Source organism: Pongo pygmaeus, chromosome 12, assembly GCF_028885625.2.
Source record: "Pongo pygmaeus isolate AG05252 chromosome 12, NHGRI_mPonPyg2-v2.0_pri, whole genome shotgun sequence".
NCBI classification, from domain to species: domain Eukaryota; kingdom Metazoa; phylum Chordata; class Mammalia; order Primates; family Hominidae; genus Pongo; species Pongo pygmaeus.
The window spans coordinates 29996858-30012737 of record NC_072385.2 but is presented as its reverse complement, the minus strand read 5'-3'; the positions used below and the strand labels follow the sequence as shown (position 1 = coordinate 30012737).

General features: G+C 42.8%; 1 protein-coding gene across 11 annotated transcripts in view; it reads left to right on the top strand.

Annotated features, from left to right (window-relative positions):
• The window catches only part of AFF3 (ALF transcription elongation factor 3), a 579079-nt gene that overhangs the window by 437064 nt on the left and 126135 nt on the right, over positions 1–15880 (top strand). For all 11 annotated transcript variants that reach the window (XM_063649229.1, XM_063649227.1, XM_063649228.1 and 8 more), the window contains one exon: positions 12414–12465. In XM_063649229.1, coding sequence (XP_063505299.1) covers positions 12414–12465 — 52 coding nt within the window. The remainder of the gene's footprint in view (positions 1–12413; positions 12466–15880) is intronic.

The window sequence follows — 15880 nt, the reverse complement described above, 5'->3', positions numbered from 1 at the left end:
AACAAACAACCCCATCAAAAAGTGGGCGAAGGACATGAACAGACACTTCTCAAAAGAAGACATTTATGCAGCCAAAAGACACATGAAAAAATGCTCACCATCACTGGCCATCAGAGAAATGCAAATCAAAACCACAATGAGATGCCATCTCACACCAGTTAGAATGGCGATCATTAAAAAGTCAGGAAACAACAGGTGCTGGAGAGGATGTGGAGAAATAGGAACACTTTTACACTGTTGGTGGGACTGTAAACTAGTTCAACCCTTGTGGAAGTCAGTGTGGCGATTCCTCAGGGATCTAGAACTAGAAATTCCATTCGACCCAGTCATCCCATTACTGGGTATATACCCAAAGGACTATAAATCATGCTGCTATAAAGACACATGCACACGTATGTTTATTGCCGCATTATTCACAATAGCAAAGACTTGGAACCAACCCAAATGTCCAACAATGATAGACTGGATTAAGAAAATGTGGCACATATACACCATGGAATACTATGCAGCCATAAGAAATGATGAGTTCATGTCCTTTGTAGGGACATGGATGAAATTGGAAATCATCATTCTCAGTAAACTATCGCAAGAACAAAAAACCAAACACCGCATATTCTCACTCATAGGTGGGAATTGAACAATGAGAACACATGGACACAGGAAGGGGAACATCACACTTCGGGGACTGTTGTGGGTTGCGGGGAGGGGGGAGGGATAACATTGGGAGATATACCTAATGCTAGATGACGAGTTGGTGGGTGCAGTGCACCAGCATGGCACATGTATACATATGTAACTTACCTGCACATTGGGCACATGTACCATAAAACCTAAAGTATAATAATAATAATAATAATAATAATAATAATAATAATAAAAAAAAAAGAAAAAGAGAAAATCCACCAAAATGATGACATGGTAGGCATTTCAAAAGAAGAATCTGACAATTAAAAATTGAAGGAATGTTGGTGATGTCCAGGTATTTTTGGAAGAATATTCTTCACTGTAACTGTGCTGGGGAAGTTAGGAAATGCTAGAAAAACTGAAAGATATCTAACAACTGTTTATCACTACTACTGCTACTACTACTATTTTGGTTAGCACATAGTTGCATTTATTACATACATTTTGTTAAGTAGAAGATTAAATATATACTTACATTTAATCTCAATTTTTAATGTAATGAAACCCCTTTTCCACATTCAAAAAAAAAAAAAAAAGAAGTTTGTCTTCTCTGTTAGAGAAAGTAAATGGCTATAATCCCAGCACTTTGGGAGGCTGAGGCAGGTGGATCACTTGAGCCCAGGAGTTTGAGACCAGCCTGGGCAACATAACAAAACCTCTCGTCCCTACAAAAATTAGCCAGGCATGGTGGGCCACTTATAGTTCCAGCTACTTGGGGGGCTGAGGCGGGAGGATCACTTGAGCCTGGGAGGTCAAGGCTGCAGTGAGCTGTGATATCACACCACTGCACTCCAGCCTGGGCAACAGAGTGAGACTCTGTCTCAAAAAAAAAAAGAAAGAAAAAGAAAAGGAAAAATGGACTTAAATCGTAGCATAGTTGCTGTCACGAGATGGAATGGGTAATAAAATGCCAGTTAGAATACTGAATATTTATTAATTACTACATACCAGACACTGTATAAAATGTTTTCTACATTTTCTACAACATTCCTAGGAGGTAAACACTCTCGTTTTTCCATTTTACAGATGGGGAAACAGAAGGCAGAGCAACTTTAAGTTCTTTGCATAAGGACACAACTAGCATGAGGTGTACAGCATCTGGATAGAAATCAATAAACCAGGCTTTCTGACTGCAGAGTTCATGCTCTTAATTACTATACACATCAGTCAGTTTGATCTGGAGAAGAGAAACCACTCTAGGTATTTCAAGTAGAAAGACACTTAACATAGGGAATTAGTGCCTTCCAAACCCATCAGGAGGGCCAGGGAAGGGGGATCAACAGGAAATCAGTCATCAGTTCAGAGAGTCATTTCAAGAAATCAATAAATGCAAGAATAACAGAAAACTGCTAACAATAATCTCAGATGTCTCCAGCACCTGCAGGCATTATTCACAGAAGGGTTCCTGGAAGCCACTCACAGAACCTCCTATCTGCCATCTGCTGAAGCTTCTGCACCTGCTTCACTCTCCTGGGAGCAATAAAGGCTTCTGTTAATCTTTGATTTTCCAAGCCCCATTCAGGTGCCTCTCACTGGCAACATTTAACCAAAAACCCTATCGGCAGGGATTCTGGGGAAATGTAGTTCCCAGGCCTCCAGCCCCTGTGATAGAAAGGAGTGCTTCAAAGGGGAGATGATGCCAAGTTGCCACTAGACAGAAAACCCAGCACACTATCCTATGCAGTCTTGACAAAAGTGTGGGGACTTCTCCAGGGAGCTTGAAAGATGTGGCATTCATAAAATTTTCTGTTTCCTCCCCAAGGCTGAAGAACCAGCTGGGAATCTCAGATTCCCCAGCGCTGCCTTGTGGTTTCTGAAAACAACCACTGAAGAATTCTAAAATGCCTCGTGGTAATTCCTTAGTAATGATGGGCTTATGCCTTATCCTAGGCATTGAGGAAACACACCCCTTACCTTCAAGCATTCTTATTCCAATGGAAGATGGGGGGAGAGTGAAGCCAGATAAGTTAGAAAATTCTAACATAATGCATTAGCTATGTACAAATTAGTCACTTAGATAAGAAGTGACTAATTCTGTCCTATAGATTGGAGATGACTTTAATAGGAAGGTGATAGTTCAGTTAGAATTAAGGCAGTGGCCAGGTGTGGTGGCTCACACCTGTAATCCCAGCAGTTTGGGAGGCCAAGGAGGGCAGATCACCTGAGGTCAGGAGTTCAAGACCAGCCTGGCCAACATGGCAAAACCCTGTCTCTACTAAAAATACAAAAACCAGCCAGGTGTGGTGGCAGGCACCTGTAGTCCCAACTACTCGGGAGGCTGAGGTAGGGAGCATTGCTTGAACCCAGGAGGCAGAGGTTGCAGTGAGCCGAGATGCGCCATTGTACTCCAGCCTGGATGACAGAACAAGACTCTGTCTCAAAAAAAAAAAAAAAAAAAGAAGGCAGTGGTTCTCAACCCTGGCTGGATGGAAGATTCACTTGGGATGTTCATGTCTTAGTTTATTCAGGCTGCTGTAAAAAAAAAAAAAATACCTCAGGCTAAAGTAACAAAATAAACTGGGAAGCTTCTGAATGACAGAAATTTATTCCTCACAGTTCTGGGGGCCGGGAAGTCCAAGATCAAGGAACCAGGTTTGGTGTCTGTTGAGAAACTGCTTTCTGGTTCATCAATGGCACCTACGAGCTGGGTCCTCATGTGTTGGAAAGGACACAAAGTGGAAAGAGCTCTTTGAGGTCTCTCTTACAGGGGCACTAATCCCATTCATGAAAGCTCTGCCCTCATGAGCTAATCACCTTCCAAAGGCCCCATCTCTGAATACTATCACATTTAAGGTTAGGTTTCAATATGTGAATTTTGAGGGTACATGAAACATTCAGACCATAGCAGCTTGTCAGAAGTACTCATGCCCATGGCCAATCCAAGACCAATTAAATCAGAATCCCTGGGGGTAAGGCCCATAGACCAGTATCTTTGAAAACATCCCAGGTAATGCTAAACCCATTACTGAAAACTCCTATGAAGCTTTACAGTTTAGAGGGCTTTCACCTTTATTGTCTCGTTTGAATCTCAACTATCATCCCGTTATATTAACGAACAAACTAAAACTTAAGAGTGTGGGACTTGATCCAAGGTGCAGAGCTATTCATGACCTTCAGCTCTTATGACTCAGTCCAGCTCTATGTGATATAGTGGGTCCCAAACTTTGCTGTGAATCAGAATATCTGGGGCTGAGGCCCATGAATCAGCTCCCTAGGGAGCTTAAAAAAAAAACAAAAAAAAAAACTAGATGCCCAGATTGCACCCCAAACCTATCCCATCAGAATATGGGGTTGGAGTGGAGCCGGGCATCAGTAATTTTTAAAGATTCCCAAGTGATTCCAATGTGCAATAAAGTTTGGAAACCACTGTGTTATGCCATCCTCAGGTAATGTGTGAACGTTGGTATAGCTTAAAGTGCACGAATTTGCTAATTAGGAGATTATGCTTGGTTCTCTTTTCTAATTCTAACAGTTTATCTGTTCAAATCTCTTAATTAGGGACTCTTTTAGCAATTAACTTGTCAATAACAGCAGCCATAAAAATGCAAAAACTGATGTTTCCAACCAAAGAACAAATCTTAACCTGATGTGTGTTATGACCCTTACAGACTCAATGCATTCTTATTGTCAAAAGTTATTAAATAAGCAAACCATTAGTTAGCAAACAGAATAGGCAGCTAACTTACTTATTTACTGATTATCAATATTCAACATCAGATTTGAGCCAAATAAATACATACATATCTCGTTTTCCCTCTGGTTGGGTGCAAATCCCCCTTCAAAGAGGTTTAAGTAATGTCCACCATCGAATCTGCACAGCCACAGAAACTTTATGTTCCCAGTCAGAATCCTCTGACCTGTCCTCTGCTGTCTGCCCGGGAAAGGATCATGTTCTTTCACACACTGTAGTTGCATTCATTTAGCCTTAGAAACTCAATTTTTTAATACTGAGAACATCGAGCTCAGAAACTAATTTTCTAGAAGTCCTTAAAACAGACAAAGACAGGATTTAAACCCATCTTCAGGGAGAAAGCACTCCGGGTTAAAGTGCTCTTTCTAAAGCCTCAGTTTTTTTGTAGAAATGATAGAGTATATCCAGCCCTCTTCCCCTGTAATTCTTTTAGGAGGAAGCAATTTTAAAGTCTAATATATTTGGAGAATGCTACTTCATAACTGTGGCCTACATTGCCCTAAGTGGAAAAGATGGAGCATTTTTATATTTTCACAATCACACAAACCGTGTGTGGCACTTACATATTTCTAGGTGGAAAGCATCATGGGTTGTTCAGGGAACTGCTGCTGCTCCCAGTAAACAGTGAGACACTTGAAAAGGAAGATTTCTCCAGTTTTATATCTCTAGCACCTAGAATGTGCTGAGTAGTATCAGATCATCTCATTCTCCAGCAGTCTTCCTGGACATTCTACCCATTGGTAAAGGCACAGAACCAAGGAATTCAGACCAATAAGAGGATATATAGTGGTTGTTTTATCCAACTCTCACTTCGGAGATGTGGAAACAATATCTAGGGCAAGTGGGTGATTTGCCTAAGTTCACAGAGCTAGTTAGGGACAGAATTCAGACTCTAATGCTGGCTAGCCTCCAAGCTGCCATTTCAAAACTTATTTCACCACACCAGACTCTGTACCACTGACTGTTTCTTCTTATGACTGTTGATTTCCATTTTCCTTTTATTTCTGCTTATTTTCTATTACTATAGACATGCTTACTGTTGGGAAAGACAGTTGACTGATTGAGATTTTGAAGACACACATCATCCAGCATCTCACCAGGATTTGGCAGGTTTCCCAAATGAGACTGGCTTTTGTGCGGGTCTTCCAGGGTAGGAGATGAGATGCCGTCCCCCAGGGAAGATGGGCCTGCAGAGAAGGTGGCAAGTGGATTCAGCATGTCAGTGGAGAAAGGGACCATCAGAAGTTGCTGTCCCTAACTAAAAATAAGGTCATAAACATAAGCGAGACAGTGCACCTTCACCCCAGGTTCAACATGGCAGAGTTACAGGATCATGGATGATTTCACTGACAATCAGAACAGGTCCTGGGAGGGAGGGAGTCCAGGAAGGAGATATGTATGAGCAAATACCACCTTGCTATGGACCAAAATTGCTTCAAAAGATGTAGAGATCCCTGGGTTTTAAAACATCAGAGTTAGAAGCACTTAGGTCAAGTACAGCACCCCTTCATCTTGTTCCTGATTTCTCCATTTGCCTCCAGATTAAGTGACTTCATCTGTGCCTTGGATGCACTAAATTGCCAACCCCTAGAGTGAGCCCATGCTAGCCTTCCCTGTTCCCAGTTAGTGGGGATGGCATGAGCTAAGTTCTTCCAAACAAATGCCGAGAAGAAGGTGGTTACTTGTTAATGAAAATAACCGCAGGCAGATGGTAGCACTGACCCTGACAAAGCAGTAGACTTCAGAAAGAGTGAAATGAGTTGTATAACTTTCCCTCCTGTGTTCCAAGCAGTGGAGATGATGGCTTGGGGAATACCTGCAGAGAGGTGCACTTGCATAATGAATAGGCTCTCAGGCAATGCTAATTGTTAGAATAGATATTTGCATATATGAATATGTTTAATGGAGATTCATAAACATTTGTCTTTGGCTTTAAATCTCACGTAGGTGGAGATAGTAGCAGCACCAGCTATAGAAACAAATCTGAAAATCAAACAGCCCAATTAAAACTCAGATTTTTTTAAAAACCATTAAAACAAAGCAAAATGAAATGCCTTTAAAGGACTAAAGGATTCCCATCTGCTAAGGGCCCCAAATGACAACTAATTCAGGGAAAATCCTATTAATTAAAAACCACTACTCTGTGAAATGGCTGCCATTACATTTGCAGGTAGTTAATGTGCCCGTTTGCAATACGTGTGGAAGATAGAGATGAGCTTTGGAAGCAGTTGGCCATCTGTTAAGTGTAGGCTGCTATTTCTGCTTCCCAAGAAATTTTAGGCCTCAAAAATGCAGGCGCCAGCTACAACATAAATTTATCACTTGCTCAATTAAGAAAATAATACACACAGGGAAGTTATGGTAATCAAATGTTAAAATTGCAAAGGTTGTATTGAATTACTCCCTTTTCTGAAAAGTACTGAGTTTACCTTCAAATGACACAGTTGGGTTCTGCAAAAGTTATATCTGCCAGAGCTTCACAATTTGAAGGCATTTAAAAATAGGTAAAATGACAATGCTGATTTGAATGTCATGTGTGAGGGGAACCACCCCTGGGAGACAGTACACCTTTTGTGGATAGGTGCCTGCCACACAGTGGACACAGAAGTAATTGAATGAGTCAACAATTGGGGGTTTGGCCAGGCGTGGTAGCCGGCGTCTATAGTCCCAGATACATGGGAGGCTGAGGTGGGACAATTGCTTGAGCCTAGGAGTTCGAGGCTGCAGTGAGCTATGATTGGGCCACTGCACTCTAGCCTAGATGACAGAGCAAGACCCCGTCTCTAAAACAAAACAAAACAACAATTGGGTGTTTGGATGCTGGTTCCGCTGGTGGTGATGAGGCATGTTTCCATTCATCTTTCCCTTTCAGAAAGAAAAAGGTCCTCCAGGGTAGTGCTCGGCAAACTGCAAATGGGCCTGTTTATCTTTGGCTCCCTCTTTAGAGTTCTGAATGAAAGTCCCATTGCGTCCTTTCCTCTACGGAGCTCCTGCAAGGCCCGCTCTCCCTGCATGAAAGCGTGAGCGAGTGCAGCTGGGGGCTCATAACCCTTCGACTCCTTGTCTGCATGTCAGGAAGGGTGTTACAACATGCCCAACAATCACTGTAAGGACAAGTTCCCAAGTAAAAATGGGTGGAATCTCAATCACTTAATCGCACATTAAAAAAAAATCTTGCTTCTGTCCTTAAAGTGTCACAGTTCTCATGTAGCTGGTTCAGACTCTACTGTAAAGTCACCATGAGGTGCTAAGATGGAGCGTCCCTGACAGTAGTTTGATAACTCTTCAAGTGTTAAGGCCATGAAAGTCCAGGTCTGTCCACACTTCGGGCTGCACCTTTGCTCTGTTCTCAATTCAAAAAGTTCAATTTTTTTTTTTTTTTTTTTTTTTTTTGAGACAGGGTCTTTTGCCCAGGCTGGAGTGCAGTGGTACAACCTCGGCTCACTGTAGCCTCAACCTCCAGGGCTCAGGTGATCCTCCTACCTCAGCCTCCCTAGTAGCTGGGTTTACAGGTCCATACCACCATGCCTGTCCAATTTTTATATTTTTTTTTATAGAGATGGGATTTTGCCATATTGCCCGGGCTGGTCTCGAACTCTTGGGCTCAATGATCCGCCAGCCTTGGCCTCCCAAAATGCTGGGATTACAGGAGCAAGCCACCGCGTGCAGCCAAAAAGTTCAATTTTAGTACCTATTTTATTTCAACTTCCCCATTGTCATGTGGCAGCACCCCCTTGGCTCCTCGTGGAGGGACTCCTGGCCTCGTGGCCACCCACTGGCTCCCAGGGCGGACCTGCCCGTGCACTGGGACTGATAGGCGTGTTTACTGTCCTGTCGACATAAAGCCACTCAGACCAGCTGACAGTAGTTACAGGCCAAAATATATTCCCCTCCACCATCTCTCGGGAACATGACCCTTTCTTTTCAAAATGGCCTGAAAGTAGAGCAAATGGCTCTGTTTTAAGGCATCATTACAAAGACATCTCAAAGTCTCTCAGCTTGTTTATCCACATGAGTTTCTTAAATGCTCTGAGGCCCACTTCCCTCCTAGGGAAAAGGGAATATTGGTAAAAATGAGCATTGGTAAAAATGAGCATTGATTGGAGGCTCCCTGGCATAAGGTCCCGCGCTTAGCACTATCCAAGGATTGTGGAATAAGTTCTCCGGGAAGCCCTCTGAGGCAGGTCCCAGGGCCCTGGGCTAGACGAAAGGCAGAGCTAGCATTCATCCTGGGCAGTGTGACCCTGAAGTCCCTGCTCTGACCACCATGGTCCACAGCCCCCTATAGCACCCACCTCCCACCTCGGAGGAGTTGCTGCAGGGATTGACAAAGTAACATCTAGAAAGTACTTAGCTGGTCTGGCACGGACGGACATCCCTTAAACAATGAGAGCTGCTGCTGTGAGTTGAGGGCTTCATCCCCTGGGAGGGATCTGAAGGGCTATGAAGGGGAAGGGCTAAGGGAACGTGAAAGGGGTGGCCCTGGTTGGGGGCCCCATCAGCTGGGGTAGGGCCTGGAGGAACCCAGGAGTAGGGGTGTAGCCAGGGTGCTGTGGATGGATGCACAGGCCCTGTGCTTCCATGCAGATGGCCAGTCCTTCCGTGCAGATGACTTAGCCCTCAGGAGCCCCTTAGAGCAGCAGGGTCTTTGCCTTCCCTTTAAAAAAAAAAACAGTAGAAGATCTCCACCCCTGCCCAGTAGCCTAATCAGCACTTAATTTGCATCTTCCTTTTACTCTTGGTTGAACACTTTTGTTTGTTTGTTTATTGTTTGATATACCTATGCCCATCTGTTTCCTTGTGGAAACAGACAAATGATAAAAACGTTCCCCAGGGTTTGGGAGTGGGCTGGACCCATGACCACCACGGTGCCATTTGTGTGTCTGGTGAAGGCGGCCATGCCTGCTGTCTGCTGGCCGTACACCAAGTACAGACAGTTCCTATGATCCTGTGGGTGTCACGGGTTTTCTCTTCTCCTAACCATGTTTCATTGTTCAGCTATGAACTTCAGCCCCTCCTTAGGCTCTCTAAGAGGCCACTGGGATATGTTCAGCATTCAACATGGAGTTGTTTGTGAATGTTAAACCGGACTTGAAGATGCAGTGGTCACAGACAAGAACAAGTGCCGTTTGCTAGGGAGTTGAGCCAAGGGCCTGCTCGTGACCATCAGAATAAAGCAGAGGGTTCCTGCTCTCAGACCGCGGGGAGCCTGGGTCTCCTCGGGGTGTGCCTCTGTGCCTGTCCGGGCAGGGATGCGGCGTGGCCATGGTCGTCTGTCCCAGGTCTGTGATTTCATGTTTTGGGAATAGCACCACCCAGGATTGCTCTGCGAATGTTGTATAAGCTGTGTGAGTTTGTGTTTCCATGACCACTTTCTCATATTTCGAGATATTCTGAAGTTTAGTTAGATTTGAACTTCTCTTGAAGTCTCTCTTGAAGGCAGTGTTGTTTTTAGAACCCAGCCAGAAACACAATAAATTCATTTTTTTAATATAAGAGAGGTAAAGTCAGTGACAGAGTGATGATTATTCACAAAGCAAGGTTGATCTCTGACTGCTTTTCTTCTGGAAATGATGATGAGATAGATGAGTCTCATTATAGAAGCACAAATGCTCAGCCCCAGAGGTGCACCTCACACGAGATTGTGGTGCAAGGGGCTCTGAGATTCAAACAGATGCGTGTTTATGTGTGGACGCATTTAGCACATGTTTGAAATAAACAAAAGTAAGCTGCATTCCCTACCTTGAAAGAGAGCCTCACACAGCAGCGTTTTGACTGTTGTGGTGACTTTCAGCCATGCCAGGCTCATGTGGTGACTGAGTTGCACGGCTAGTATGCAGCCAACCTAAGCTCCCTCACTTCGGACCATGTTAGGCTTTCCTGCTCTGGGGGATGATTGGCCTTCAATCCACGCACAGTATTGTCCATTTAAATATTAAATTTCCCAGCCACACAGCTTCCATCTGACAGCAAGGGGGTTGTTAACCATGATTATGTGAGTTCTTCCCACTCTTTCCACCGCCACCAGCAGGACCACCCACCCTTTAAAGACCCAGTGCTTGCTGGGGAGTTCTAGAGATTAAACCACACTGCAGTGGTGGTTTACCCAAAAGAGGGCGTGGGAGTGGAGGCAAGGAACTGTCCCCTTCTCTGGTCTTTTTCATTAGGAAGAAATCTGTGCCTTTGGGTAGGAAAATGGTCTTGGGGAAGGGGCCTCAGCCCAGCCAGCAAACTGGCGTTGTGCTCTGTGCCGCACTGTGTTGGTCACTGGGGACTCAAGGACAAAGGAAACACAGCCCACTTCCCTAGGCTACTCCCAAATAGTGCTCTAATAAATCACCAAGAGGTCTCTTCTCTTTGAAGCCAAGCGTGTGTGAAGGAAATGAATGGTATGCCAGAGGTGCAGAGGAATTGGGGGTGCCGCTTTACAGCCTCTGCTGACATGTTCATTTGTTCACTTGTGGTTTAAATAATACAAGAATGACACCTCTCGGCACTGGGAGATGAGCAGGAGCCTGTGAGGAAGCAGATTTGGTTCCCTGATGGCAAGGCCTTAAATAGTACCCTAAAAACTACTTAGAAGTTTCTCCGTTGTGTTCTCTAAAACAAATAGAAGGGTTTTTCTCCTTGACGAAACTGGGGAGCATATTTATTTTGTAGACTCACAACGGAATCTAAAGCAGGATTCGACCTTAGGATTGCCCTCTATAACACGTCACTGCACAAATAGGGAAATGGGGTCAGGGTGCATGAAGCGACTCACCCCACGTGCATAGACAGATGGGGCAGAGCCTGGGCCATGCCTTATCCTGCCAGTTCTTTACCCCCCAGTTTGCCCCAAAAGTGACTGAAATGACTTCTACGAATGTTCAGAGGCATGTATCAGTGATAGGCCTACAACCAGCTTTTAAAGGACACTAGGTACATTTTAGGGGACAGCCTTTGGAAGCTGGCTTCAATGAGGCCTTTGAGCACAAGGGCTCAGCGGGCTTCACACTGATGTATGGAGCCCCAGGGTCCCTCAGAAGTGGGCTCTCCCCTGCTCCCTCAGAGCGTGTCTGCGTGGAGAGCACGCTTTTATACAGTGCACTTCTGAGTAAGATTTCTTTTGAAATGAATTAATCTGAAAACTACTATAAAGAAAAATTTAGCCATGCTGAAAAGAATATAGTGTTATCCTAACAAATAACAGAGTCTGAAGTTGTGTTTCTTTTTTTCACTTTTAACCTCATGCTTCCCTGCTGTCTCCTCAGGATGAATGGGGGGACCTGGGTGGGCTGGGGAATCACCTTCACAGGCTTTTCAGAAAGCACCCTCCTGCTTGGTTTTCCCCACTAGGTAGGATCTTGGGGACAACATCTTTTCCAGCTCTTTGACTGATGGATGGCCTAAGAAGCTTTGCTCACAACTCAAGTTTATGGCTTTATGGCTCTTGTTCTCATCTCTCTTTACCATGAAAGCCCCTGGGGCAGGCAGGGAGACACAGCCCAGCACTGGGAGCTTGGAAAACACTAAACAAGTAATTGTGGAATGCAAACTGCCCAGGGGAAAAGCCCTTATGTATTTGAGAGAAAAAAAAAAAGCATCTTCTTTTTTATTGCTATTTTCGGGTACGTGTGATATTTTGATACAGGTATTCAATGTGTAATGATCAAATCAGGGTAACTAGGATATTCGTCACCTCAAATATTTATCTTTTCTTCCTGTTGGGAACATTCCAATTCTTCTCTCCTAGCTATTTTGAAATATACAATACGTTATTGTTAAGTATTATTTCCCTACTAATACAGCATCTTCTGAAAGCTGCCCATCTTAGCTGATGACTGTTGTGAGGGTTAATTTTTATGATAGGACTGTCTGCTATTTCCTAAGTGCACCGGAGGAAAAGTGCATAAGAAGGAAAGAAAAAAAATAGGAACTCAAATAGACTTATTTCCGAAATGTTGCTCTAATAGCAACATTAAGGTGATATTTTGGTGCTGAATTATTCTGAATCCACTATCTGTACCTCTTTGTACCTCTTTGTTCCTTCTTTCAGAATGCTGGAAGATGACCTTAAGCTAAGCAGTGATGAAGAGGAGAATGAACAGGTAAGATTCTCTTTTATGTCACCATCCTTTGGAGGTGACACTGATAACAGTTACCTGGTGGACTGTGCTGGGTGTTAACCAAGCTGAATGGTGGCACTCCAGGCTGCTGGTCTTTCGTCTGCTAAGTGTCAGCTTCTGTGCAGTTGGGTCAGTATATTAAAATAGCTTGCCCATAATTTCCCTTAAGCCTTGAATTCTGTAATTTTTATGGTGTTGAGACCAGCGATGGGTATTACAAGGAAGCTGACTAAGATCAGGCTTCCCTCAGAAGTAGACAGAGCCTTTTTTTTTTTTTCTTTTTTATTTATGTGTGTGTGTGTGTGTGTGTGTGTGTGTGTGTGAAGCTAACTGGCCTTCTGGAGATCAAACATATGACCTTAACCTCATCAGCATGCAACAGGCAATCTGTAACATTAAATATTGAGAAGTCTTATACAGATATTATTAACATTGAGAAGGAGCAAATGTAGAGGTGAGCCAAAATGATGAATAAAAAGTAATCATGCTCGGTGTAGGCTGTTTGTCTTAAATGATAAATGTGCTTGAAATATTCTCCCCTGGTGTTGATTTATCAGCTCGAGACATCAGTTAGGGGGTTATAAATACTTTTCTGATCAGTTAGTTAAGGTGAAAAAATATACACTTAACATTCATCACTTTCACTTCTGCATTTCAAGAAATGTTTGTATTTCAAAGCAAGTTTAAAAACACTAAAGACAGATTTTCCTACACTTCTGTTTTCTTTTTCTCATCCCCTATGTTGTATTTTGTCAAGTTTAGATACATGTGATGGGTAGAAAGACAATTCAGAGAGGCTTTTTTTAATAAGTCATTTTTGTATGCAATACAAAATACTAATGCTATTCTATTGGTTTTGGAATAGTGAATTAATAGGTATCATGAAATGCTATGCAGATGATTTGCTGTCTAGACATGCAAATACAAAATAACTTACAGAGAGAACAGGCAGAGGTTAAATAAAAGTCAAAGGAGAATTTCGAGGAAGAGTATCTGAGCAGAGCATAGCTATGAGGTCACAAAAGGGGTTACTCATCTCATGGGAGAAACTGAGGCACCGAAAAGGGAGAAGAGCTTGAGGAGTCTGGAAACCAGATTGGCAGGTGGAGAATACCCAGTGGAAGAAGGTTAACTGGGCAAAGAAGGCCACTCGGGCTTTGAGTGTTTTAGAGATCTGTTGATTTGTTTCCAGGGCAGCCGGATATCTGCCACACAGCAATCTTAGCAGAAATGTAGAATGGCTTCATTCCTAGTTTTGGCTTCTTATCTACATGATGATAAGCAAATGATTTCATCTCTTTGTGTTTTTTCCCCTTAAGTGGCCTGGATACATAGATTATGGATTAAATCATATCAAACATGTAAATTGTGTATGCTTTTTATTAGAAAAAGGGTTCACAGACTATTTCAATCTGCAAACCTTTTTAAATTTGGAAATAATTTCCTGAGCTATTTCCAGAAAGTATTTCCAATGAAAACTCAATTTTAATAAACATTACTAATGATGTACTATACATGTTCTCTAAGGCAGTAAGAGCTTTTAGTTGACTCATTTTGCTTTTTAAGCTACCCCCTTCCATTCTGTACTCATTGATAATATTGTGTTATGAATGTACAGGTCAGATCCTTTATTCTTGCATTTAATTCCTATGTGAATATACCTTCCTATTTTTGCAACGAAAGGAACTGACAGCATGAATAATTTTTATACATTAATCCCTTTTTCCTAATTAAGACTCCAGACAGTGGTTTTGCATATGATAGTTTAAGTTATTGCTTCAACAGTAATTGCATTAAGTTGTCCTGCTTTGGCCTATAATTATACCCGGTCTAATCACAAAATTGTAATTCCCATACTTTTAAACAAGACTAATGATATGGTTTTTTTTTTCTCTTCAAGACCAAACTATGCTTTATCCCTGAAACAGCATAGCCTGTGCATGAGTACACACACACAGACACACACACACACACACACACACACTCATTTCCTGGCATTCTGAGATAATTGAACATTTAACGTAAATGATTTTTCTAGATGTAATCAGAGTTTGCACCTTAAACCCAAAATATTTTAAAAATCCCTTGCCTCAATAAACATAGTACAGTGTATGAAAATCCTTAACCTTTTCTGACATTACATCTGGCTGTCTTTGTGAATATTGGTTCAACCAGCCCATGTGCCACTGTAATAAAGAGGTGTCTACAAGAGCTTCAAGTTGCTATACCTGCCTGCCCTTCCTCAGATCGCCTCAGACTCTGTGCTTTTGAACACTCCTATCTGAGGTTTCCTTTTCTCCCCATTGCCTTTGTGATCCTGCAGGTCAAAAGACAGTCTAGTTTAGTGGTTAAGAGCACAGTAGCCCCACTTCAAGGATTCAAATCCCCGCTCTGCTACTTAGTTTTGCAACCTTGGGCCAGCCTCTGAACTGTTCTCTGCTTCAGTGTCTCTGTTTGTAAAATTGGAATTAATGCTAGATCCCCAAGCCTGCCACTTCATTGAAACTTGAGGTCACCCATCATCTTCATGTCACCAGATCCAATAGGCATATTTTGTGTGTGTACAGAGTTTCACTCTTGTCGCCCAGGCTGGAGTGCAGTGGCACGATCTTGGCTCACTGCAACCTCTGCCTCCCAGGTTCAAGTGATTCTGCTGCCTCAGCCTCCTAAGTAGCTGGGATTACAGACACCTGCCACCACACCCGGCTAATTTTTGTATTTTCAGTAGAGACGGGGTTTCACCATGTTGGCCAGAGTGGTCTCAAAATTCTGACCTCAAGTGATCCACCCACCTCAGCCTCCCGAAGTGCTGGGATTACAGGCGTGAGCCACTGTGCCCAGCCTGTTTGTATATGATTTATAAAAATGGTATGTCTTTAAAAATGATTATATATATATATGATATAACCAATATCCAGATGAAAATACAGACATGACCAACCTCCCAGGTGCCCCCATGCTCCCACCAGTCACCACTCTGCAGAAGAATAACCACTTTCCTGTTTTCTAACACTACAGTGTAATTTTGCTTATTTTTGCACTTTGTATCAATGGAATTATTCGGCATGTACTCTTTTGTGGCTTGCTTCTTTCGTTCAACATTGTTTATGAGATTCACCCATGTTGTTACCTGTAATTGAATTTTGTTCATTTTCATTGCTGTATCCTATTTCATTATGTGTGTATGCCATAATTTACTTATTCATTCCACTGCTAATGGGCATGTGGATATTTTGGCAGGCGTCGGGAGTAGAATAGTGTGCTCTTATCAGCTTCCTTGTACAGGTCTTTTCATCCTTGTACAGGTCTTTTGTTGAGCACATGGGAACATTTTTGTTGGATCTATGCCCAGAAGTATAAATGCTGAGCAGTAGGGTATGTGCATGTTCAACTTTAG